The 11,133-nt window shown below is 40.8% G+C and overlaps 1 protein-coding gene across 1 annotated transcript; it reads left to right on the top strand.

The window, feature by feature from the left end:
* Positions 1-3,982: 3,982 nt before the first annotated feature.
* On the top strand, positions 3,983-6,487 carry LOC124467414. Its single transcript, XM_047019699.1, has 2 exons — positions 3,983-5,321; positions 5,424-6,487. Exon 1 carries the CDS (start codon positions 4,223-4,225, stop codon positions 5,318-5,320), a length of 1,098 nt encoding a protein of 365 aa, XP_046875655.1. The 5' UTR covers positions 3,983-4,222; the 3' UTR covers position 5,321; positions 5,424-6,487.
* The last annotated feature ends 4,646 nt before the right edge of the window (positions 6,488-11,133 follow it).

Here is an 11,133-nt window from a genome sequence, read left to right as displayed (position 1 = left end):
GCTAATATCAGTGGTTGAGGAATGCCAACTGAAACCAAGGACTGACTAACTCTTGGAGTTCCTTTTGTGAATACTGATCTATGTAAAATTGCTTTTTTTTAATGAACTCTTGCGTATGTGGAATAAAATACATCTATGATGTGGAATGGCTGTTTCAGGAAGATGGTTCTGTCTGTAAAATTGTATTAACCGGTGCTTACACATTAGGGTCAAAAAGGGGGCCATCCGGTCTGTGTTCCTGTGTGTTACCTACGCCCAAACCCCCTGGCCACCTGGGTGCTGTACTAGGAACAGAGGTAGGAGCTGTAAAGAACACAGCTGAGAGATGGCTGAGGAGGAAGTTCATCTCTCGGGATGAGAAACTGAGGCTCTGACTAATGCATTGTGGGGGACCTTCCTGTGTGTAGTGCACTCTGACAGGGTTTAGGATCGAGCGACTGACCACATGCTGTTACTGACACATGACATGGGGTGGAAAAAGCGATGAGGAAACTCATGTGATAGCAAACAATGAGTCTCCAGGCTTAGTCACCTTCTAGTCATCTGTCTGACACAACAGTAGAGCTTTAGAGACAGTAGAAAGTTGAAAAGGCCGTCTACATCTCCAACTCATTTTAAATGCACTGGCTGGTTGTATGGAGGAGGACTGTCCTATATACATGAAGTGCATCAGAACAGCGCCAGTGATGTAGCAGAGAGAGAGAGAGAGAGAGAGAGAGAGAGAGAGAGAGAGAGAGAGAGAGAGAGATTATTAGAGTATTCTACATAAATGAGTATCTAAACTGAGACAGTGCACCACAGACGAGAAAGAGTTCAGTAATATTGGGTAAAAAAATTGATTGGGTTAGTATTATTATATGTCAATAATATGCCTTATCTCTCTTACATACATAAAGAATGGCAAACAGAGCCCTGCTCTTGAATAATTGAGATGGTGCTAAATGTTTAACTAAGTCCTCTTATGCCACCTAAGAGCCCCATTGGAGAAATGGACCAGTCCTGAGCCATCTCTGATGACAGATCATCTAGCCTCCTACTGCTCGCAATGTATCTACTAATGACAATTCAAGAACAAATTGCACAACCAAGCAGAGAGGATAGGGGAAAAACAGTTTTACTTTTTGTGAATTCATATGAACTCAACTGTAAGCTATGGTGTGGTACTCCCAAACCCTTTCTATGCTTAAATACAGATGAAACTGATCTTTACAGTGGATAAATATAATTCTCTCCTCTGACTCTTTGAAATCCCTCACTAAATCATCCTCCTGTTGCTTTCATGAGCTGCTTGTGTGGAAGCGCACACCAGTGTCGTTGAACTTCACAGCAGATTAAATGAACGTGACACCAAGGTCCTGCGCAGGTACATTCTGAGTACACTTCCAGAGGGATCCCTAGCCCTCGGACTTCAAATATAGACATGGGAACTTACTGGACATGTTACACAACCCCACCTGTTGCTTGAGTCAACAGAACATTCTCCGCTTTCAAGTGACCACTTCCTCTCCTGGACTGTCCAGATGTCTTAATACCCTGAGTTTCACAGGTAATGGCACATGTTTACAGCCAAGTACATATGAAGTACATAATGTGAGACCACATTAAAGTAGAATAAGATGCATATTTATTAAATATATGTCTAAAAGATTTGAAGCTTGAAAACAGAACATTGAAACATTCCATTTACACAACATCAAAATATGTTCTTTGCCTTGTTAAGATCTATGGAAGCAAATCGTGACCAAAATTCAAATGAAAATGCATTTCCAGAAATGCATTTTCATTTTAAGAATGTGGCTGCATTATTTGACTCATAAATCAAATTAGTATTCAATCATCCTATTTGCATTTTCATTTTCTTCTTTAAGACTGCTCATTCTTTCCCTTAATTAAAATGAAAACGAAAAAGACATTTGAAATTTAATTTTCAAAATATGCCCCAGCAAATAGATACCAAAATTCAATTTGAAATGTAAAATTTGAAAATGAAAATGCATTTCCAGAAATGCATTTTCATTTTAAGAACGTGGCTGCAAAATCGTGACCACAATTCAAATTCAAATGCATTTCCAGAAATGCATTTTCATTTTCAAGAACGTGGCTGCAAAATCGTGACCACAATTCAAATTCAAATGCATTTTCAGAAATGCATTTTCATTTTTAGAACGTGGCTGCAAAATCGTGACCACAATTCAAATTCAAATGTATTTCCAGAAATGCATTTTCATTTTAAGAATGTGGCTGCATTATTTGACTCATAAATCAAATTAGTACTGATTAGTACTGAGCGGACATTGCATTTTCATTTTCATGTTCTGCCCGCAAAGAACTGCCCATAATTCGAAAACGAAAATGCATTCTGAGCGGCGCAGTAGAGTGACGTCAGTAGCCGCTCTTCTTCAGCTCCCTGCTGACCGAGCTACCCATCTTGTTCGGTAGGGGGCGGTGTGCACATACGCATTGCATTACATGACAAATGTGCCGGGAAATTGATTGAATTGCCGGGTCTTTAGAGGACGCATCACAGATCATGGCGCTCCCTCAAATTGTGCAGACACTGATAGAATTAGCTGACCTGGTAGAAACTAATAATATATCTGAGTCTGATGCCCGTGACCGAGTAGAACAAGTCACAGAGAGCTTGGCTGCATACTCTGCCGTCACAGACGTACACATTAATGAGGTTGCCATAGTAAACCTCTCTTCAGTCCTGGAACGGCTGGATGCTGTGGAGCCTCAAATGGGACGGGGACGACCAACCATCCACATCCCGTTCGAGTCCATCGAAAACTATTTATTAAATGGTTTAAAAATAAAGGACATAGCGGAGCTGTTGTCGGCCACCAGACCATCCGTCGGAGGATGCAAAGCAACGGATTTACGGAGCTAGAAAGCTGACAAAAGTATCTGAATTTGAATATGAAAGATCAGAAATATTTGTGTCTCGAATTTCATAAAACTGAAATATATTGCTGTTGAATATATAATATCTGAATTATTTGTATGCCAAATTTAATACAACTGAATTATTTTGATCCAAAAATAAAACATTCTAAAATTAGGGTGACCAGATGTCCCGCTTTGTGCGGGACAGTCCCGCATTTCTATCATTTTTCACCCGTCCCGCAAATTGAGACGTTATCCCGCATTCTTACCGATAGTCAGACTCCAAATTTTGAAATGCGTGTTTTATCAAACAGTTGTTTGTGTGTGTAGACAGCCGTGAGGGCTGTCATCAGAGGGCGCCTAGACTCGGCTAGGCTATTTCATAGATGGGCTATGGCTATTTGCTATTTCATCATGTCTGGGACGCGGACCTATGACGCGGAAGAAGTTAAGCGCGCCAATCGAAACAATAGAAATCAGGTCAGAACGGCAAGCAGCAGACATGGAGGAAAACACGACACTCACGGGTAAGAAGAGGAACTGGAAGTGCAGTTTCAACAAAGACTGGGAAACTATCTATCCCTGGGTGAAACCAGTGCCTAGTGATTCTAGCAAAGTGTCGTGTGAAATTTGCTCAAGTCAATTTTCCATTTCACACGGAGGTGAATACGACACAAACAGTGCGAGGCACATAAAAAACGTGTTGCTCAAAAAGAGTCTTGCCAGTCTATGGATACGTTCCTGCTAAAACCCAAACAAGAGTCAAACGCCAACAAGGTAACTGCAGCTGAACTAACTAGTGTTTACCACACTGTAAAACACTCACTATCATACAGGTCAGAAGACTGTGGTAATAAGCTAGCATCTACCATGTTTCCAGACTCTGAGATTGCAAAGAAAATGTCATGTGGTCGTACAAAGGCAGCATCCATAGTAACAGATGTGCTTGCACCTGCCTCTGTAGAGAGTTGTTTGAGAGAATTAAAAATGCCAGTGGTTCAAGAGCTCCCAAGTGATAGAAAAGTCCACACGCCATTTTTTTCAGTGGCTTCAGATGCATCTAATCATGGCACTACAAAACTCTTCCCACTGTCGTTACGATATTGGACACCAGAGCTGGGTTTGAAAACTAAGATACTGGACTTTTATGAAGATAGCCAAGAGTCAGCTGCTGCCATACACCACCAGATAAAGAGCAAGTTAGAGGAAAATGGTCTGCAACTGGAAATGATTTTTATCTTACACTGCAGACAATGCTAGTGTGAACTATGGGAAAAACAACTCGGTTTACCAAAAGCTAAAGGCAGAAAATAGTGGCATCATCAAGGCAAACTGTATGGCCCACATAGTGCACAACTGTGCAAAGCATGCTGGAGACATGCTGAACATTGACATTGAATCTGTAGTCAACAAAATATTCAGCCACTTTTCAGTCTCAGCAAAGCGCACAGAGGAATTAAAAGCAGTGTTCGCCTTTGTGGAGGAAGACTATCATGCTGTACGGCGACATGTACCAACAAGGTGGTTAAGTCTGTGGCCTGCTGTCCAGAGGCTACATAACAGCTGGGCAGCTATCAAGAGCTACTTCTTGTCGCTGGGAGAGAGTGAGTGCCCAAAAGTACTGTGGAAGCTCTTAAAATCAGATCAGGATGGTGAGGGGCATCCCATTGAGCTGCAGGCCTACCTGGCTTTCCTCAACAACATACTCAAGGTGTTCCATGACGTTGTGCTGCTGTTGGAGGGACAGGATGGGACCATCTGTGAGCTCTATGACATCATGCAGACCCTCAAGACCAAGCTCAATCAGCGACAGATCGATTCCTTCTTTGGAATGGAGACCAGTGCGATTGTCCAACAGTTTCCGGACCAAAAGGCAGCATCAATCAAAGAGGATATGTCCAACTTCTACCAGACAGCACTCAACTACCTGGAAAAATGGTATGACTTCAACGACACCAACTATCAGAAGAAAGTTGCCTGCTTGTCACTGAAGAACAGCTTTACATTCACCCAGCTCAGTGATGCCGTGGAGGCCCTACATATAGGGGGGAAACTGGACATGGACGAACTCTACGAGGAGTACTGTGTGACTCTGCCACGCCAGCCGGAAATTGTGCAGAGAAGAGCTCCTGTTGTGGAGAAGTGGTCGACCTTTCTCAAAAGCACGAAGACACCAAACCTGACTGCAGTTGCCTCCTTTGTCTTCAGCATCCCAATAACCAACGCATCTGTAGAGAGAGTGTTTTCCCTGATGACTGCAGCCTGGACCGACCAGAGGAACCGTTGCTCTGTGGAGCTCATCAAGAGTGAAATTCAAGTCAAGACCAACTTTGAATACAGTTGTAAGGAATTCTACAGTTATGCACTTAAGCAGAAAGCCTTATTAGAAGCTGCAAGCTCAAGCAAGAAGTATAAAGCCAAGAAGATCATCTAAGGTAAGATAAACATTGTCTATATAAATTTAGAATATTGTGAGCACTGAGCCAGTGTGGTGCTAGATTTTAAAACAATGCTCTATTCTTGTGTTTTGCTGGCAGGTGCTTTCCGTGGTGCTGAGAGTGCATCGTCTGTGTGGGCCTGCAGTTGTTGCTGTGATGTAGAGAACTGAAAACAAAATTCAGCCAGGTGCTCTCCTTGGTGCTGGAATAGCATTAATTGTGTATTTTTCTATGATTAACTAAACATATTTCATTAAAGTGTTTGCTCTAGTTAAATATACTCAAGCACATACAGTATTCAAGTAGAACATTTATTTTGTGTAGTTTATCTCTATGTGATTCTGAGCTGAGTGAGTTTAGTTATGTTCAGATAATCAGCCTATGTGCTCCATGTTCTACTTGAATACTGTATGTGCTTCAGTTTATTTTTTTCTAGAGCAAACACTTTATTGAAAAATGAAAACATTATTTTATTTAAGTTTGTGTTACCTCCTGACCAGTATTGATTTGCACTTCAGGTTTTATTTATTATTTTATGTAGTGCCTATACCAATTTGTGCGTTTTTGTAGCATTACTTGGTCCAGTAACTGCAGAGCATTTTCAAATGCATTTATTTTGTGTAGTTTATCTCTATGTGATTCTGAACTGATTAAGTTTTGTTATGTTCAGATAATCAGCCTATGTGCTCCATGTATCCAGTGTATGTTCTACTTGAATGTATGTACTTCAGTTTATTGTTTCACTAGAGCAAACACTTAAATGTGGTTGTGTTGTTGTTGCTCTCTGTTGTTGGAGAAAAGGCACATTAAAGGACAATATTTGAAAGAACAATTGTAGCCTTGTCTTTCTGTTTGATTGTACACAGTCAGGAGTGTTAACTTGAGGGGCACTGTGAAACAGCATGAAAACTCCATTGGGAAAGTTGCATTTAAATACATGTGTTACTTTTTTGTTTGCAGGCTGTTATGTGCTCCTGAATCAACCAAATGGCAAATCATAGTAACGTTATAGCAAAGGGGAAGAATAGAAATGTTTATTTAAATTTAATTTTATTTTAGACTGCCTCGATGCATTGATATCTCACATTGTCCCACATTGTCCCACATTGTCCCACACAAACGTTGTCTTTGTCCCACATCTGGTGAATTGGGATCCGGTCACCCTATCTAAAATTCAGATTGCAGGAATTCAGATTCTTGAAATTCAGATTGCGGAAATTCAAATTCAGATTGCGGAAATTCAGATTTTGTCTGAACCAGGCCAAAGGTGAAACAGCTTGCTTTCACAGGAAAAAGTAGACCATTTAATAAATAGTTTTCGATGGACTCGAACGGGATGTGGATGGTTGGTCGTCCCCGTCCCATTTGAGGCTCCACAGCATCCAGCTGTTCCAGGACTGAAGAGAGGTTTACTATGGCAACCTCATTAATGTGTACGTCTGTGACGGCAGAGTATGCAGCCAAGCTCTCTGTGACTTGTTCTACTCGGTCACGGGCATCAGACTCAGATATATTATTAGTTTCTACCAGCTCAGCTAATTCTATCAGTGTCTGCACAATTTGAGGGAGCGCCATGATCTGTGATGCGTCCTCTAAAGACCCGGCAATTCAATCAATTTCCCGGCACATTTGTCATGTAATGCAATGCGTATGTGCACACCGCCCCCTACCGAACAAGATGGGTAGCTCGGTCAGCAGGGAGCTGAAGAAGAGCGGCTACTGACGTCACTCTACTGCGCCGCTCAGAATGCATTTTCGTTTTCGAATTATGGGCAGTTCTTTGCGGGCAGAACATGAAAATGAAAATGCAATGTCCGCTCAGTACTAATCAGTACTAATTTGATTTATGAGTCAAATAATGCAGCCACATTCTTAAAATGAAAATGCATTTCTGGAAATACATTTGAATTTGAATTGTGGTCACGATTTTGCAGCCACGTTCTAAAAATGAAAATGCATTTCTGAAAATGCATTTGAATTTGAATTGTGGTCACGATTTTGCAACCACGTTCTTGAAAATGAAAATGCATTTCTGGAAATGCATTTGAATTTGAATTGTGGTCACGATTTTGCAGCCACGTTCTTAAAATGAAAATGCATTTCTGGAAATGCATTTTCATTTTCAAATTTTACATTTCAAATTGAATTTTGGTATCTATTTGCTGGGGCATATTTTGAAAATTAAATTTCAAATGTCTTTTTCGTTTTCATTTTAATTAAGGGAAAGAATGAGCAGTCTTAAAGAAGAAAATGAAAATGCAAATAGGATGATTGAATACTAATTTGATTTATGAGTCAAATAATGCAGCCACATTCTTAAAATGAAAATGCATTTCTGGAAATGCATTTTCATTTGAATTTTGGTCACGATTTGCTTCCATAAAGATCTAGGCATTTTGTTGCTCCTTCAAACTTGCGAGTCAGATAGGCCTACACAAAACGATGCCATCTAGTGGAAAAACAGTCTGGTGACTAAATTTAATTAATCGCAACGGGTACATCACCCAAGACTTTAGGGTGATAACAAATCATACTGTACACAGTAATAAAGAGGTGTGTCATAATTGACCCAAAATGCAAATTATGTTGTATTTGCTATTTTAATCAAAATACTCACAGTCTCTGCTGACGCATTTATGTCCACTGGCATTAAACATCTGATTGTATGGGATGAAGGGACTGGACATGAACGATGATTCGTTGTTTCCCATGATTATTTTCTAAATGCGAAAAAACTTAATTCTTTATAAAAGCCTTTTTTGTGTGCGTTTCTCTGGTTGTAGGCTAAACTTAGCGAGGAACCCACTTCAATCAAAAAACAATCCCGCCTAAATTTGGTTGAAAAGATAAACAACAAAAGCACGTGGACATTTCTTGCTTTTCTGTCCAATAAAACCGTCGGCTCGTGAAGGGTTGGACTTGGCACGTGCCTCAAGTGTCTCAAAGTAGGAGAAACTTTTCGGCTATTTCAAAATACGCGCACTACATTGGTCTATTATGAGATAACGGCTTTCACCCAGACGCCATAACAATATTGTATTGAAAAGCCTATCAAAACGGTATCTTGTGATGGCCTAAAACCGCCTTTATACCCAGTTTAATTTCAGAAGTCTCCTTTCTCACTTAACATTCAACTGTTCATTTTTTGAATTTGAGAAAGCAACATATGCAACGACTTTTTATTACAACTTGCTTGGACTTGGCCAACGAGCTGCTCCCCTATCACTGTTACTTATGGTTTAAAGTAAACAATGGATCGAAGAAACCATATCTCATTCAGAGGTGCAGTAGGATACGTTAGGGACTTTCAGGCGGTAGCCTACTACTTGAGACTCTCAAAATATTACTCTTCCCACAGAGGGCGCCAACTGCTTGATGCTCCGCAATGAAGACATGCTAAATTGTGGAGGAAATAAATGAACACCCTCTAGAGGTCGCTCACAAACAATTATTCAAGGGAAGCCGGTTAATTAAAGATGGTGTAAGCAATGTTGTTGAGAAGCACTTTTTGTCATATTTGCTGAAATAATCTTCACATCTTGATAGCAACCAGTGCATCCAAAGGTTTGACGGTAGGGCCTAATATGAAATGGACTGTAATAAGACCATGACCAGACTAATGATTGCTTGAAAGTAGTAGTACCAGCGCCATGTTTATGTTCATTATGATAGAATTGTGTGTGTTCTTACATGAAAATGCGACATGGGGTAATTTGTGAAAAAAACTATGCTGCTCGATCAAAAGCTCTCTCTCTCTTGTGGACTAACTAGACTAGAATCCCGCAGTTCTGTAGTCATACAGCGCGTTCGTGTGTTTAGTAGGAGTGGCTTTGAAGGGAGGGGGTAAGATATTATGGTTTGGAAAATAAACTAAAACTTGCCTACACCAACTTTAAATGGTACATGTTTTCATTAAGTTTTTTGTCTCAGATTTCACTAGTAGTTGAGTAGTGACACAGTGTCAAGATCAGATACACTACAGTAAGATACAGTTTTAAGGCCTTGTGTCAACATTTGTTCATTTCTGACAGATTTCAGATTTTACACAGATATGATTAAATCCTTCACACATGCAGAGGCCCTACACTACACACACACATTTGTTTAGAACCGTACTGCTTATAGCCATAACGTCTAAGTCTGTGACATCAACTGCCCCAAGAGGGCAGACAGTTTAGAGGTGCGGATGCCAAACATTCCAAGAATACTCCACACAGGATCTTATGTCTGCATGAGAACCCCTCACAGGAACATGACCCACCAGCTCTGGAGAGTGGAAAAATACAGGCTTTGTTTTGAGTCAAGGAAGTTGATAATGCTTAGAATGGTTCAACAAGCCTCTCCCTTCTTCTGGGGTATCAGAAATGCAGTCACTACAGACAAAAACACTGCCATACCGGACTTTCAGCACATAGTAACACTTTTGTTACTTTCTAAATCTAGTTTGGTTGCCCAGATGCATTACTTAAATAATCAGAACAATTAGAATCTTATATGACTAAAACCATGACTTTGTTCATCTTTAATGTTCCAGCAACACCCACAGTCAAAAAAGGCAGAACAAGCTTTAACTCCCTCATGGAAAATCCTATTTTCACAGCAGCTACAGTGTGTATAGCAGACCTGCCAGCAATGCGCACCTCAGTCGCAGCCTCAACATGCCAAAGAGAGCTGCTGAGGAAAGAAAGTAATGCTGGCCCGGAAAGGCCCCTTCAATGAGATAATACGTAATGTCCTGACATTCTGTGGAGCCGCTGTTGAGTGGAGACGGAGGGTATCGCTCCTCCAATCTGCCTTTACCTCAGCCCCTGTCACGCCAGGGCAGCATCTCAGATGCCTGCTCTCCGATATGTCTGGGCCTCTGAAAGGCTGAGTCTTATCAACACGATTGGTTGAATTAAGAGCAGGCATTTTGTCATAACTGTGCCCAGGAAATGTCGAATGGGAGATGGTGAGTGTGAAGGCCAAGTTTAGCGTTGAACTGTGCTTGTAATTTAGAGGCAGTACATTTAAAGAGCTGATTGCTATGTCCAGCTACCTAGGTGCGTGTGTGTTGTGTGTATGTGTGACCTAAAAAGGTTATAATCCCTGGAATCCCAGCCAATGAGAACAGTACCATGACATTACTGCGTCACCTCTAGGTCCAGGCTGTCAGGATTGTATCTGTGAGTGGGTGTATGAGATTTAGGCCAGCTTTGGGAAGGGATAAGTATGTGGTCTATGGGCAATCCAATTCATTGATATGTAAGCCAGGCAATGATGATCACATGTAGTTAAGAAGCTAGTGCTGTGCATGCGTCACTATGTAAAATACACACAGATGGCTATCTGAGAGATTTGGATGTGGGTTAAAACAACAAGAACCATGAGAAACACACCCAAGTGTTAATTTGCGAATGAACACCATAGCATGCCAGACTCTTTGTTTCCAAGGATGCAAATGACTTGTGTGAAAAGTGTTTGGTGTCTTGTGTGTGAGTCAAAACAATCATTGTCTCTTCTTGCCTTTCTTTCTGTCATGAGCCATCGTTCTTTAATAGAGTATGATGTAAATTAAAATTACTGTAAGACTGAGGTAGCACTTTGTGGCCAATACACATCGACTGACTGCCAGCAATATAACAAAGACCAGTAAGAAATGGCAGAGCCATAGTAATGATTCATTGGTAGATTGCTGTAGCTCTCAATGTAACTGTTTGGGTTGTGGGTGCTATTTTACCAAAGAGGTTTTAACTCCTTCTCACATACACATTTGCAGGTAACAGACCTTTGAAATGCCCCCCTAAGTGAGAAACATTCTCAACACAGG

Source organism: Hypomesus transpacificus, chromosome 1, assembly GCF_021917145.1.
Source record: "Hypomesus transpacificus isolate Combined female chromosome 1, fHypTra1, whole genome shotgun sequence".
Taxonomy (NCBI): Eukaryota; Metazoa; Chordata; class Actinopteri; order Osmeriformes; family Osmeridae; genus Hypomesus; species Hypomesus transpacificus.
Note: the sequence above shows the minus strand (reverse complement) of the source record. Positions and strands in the feature narration are given on the sequence as shown.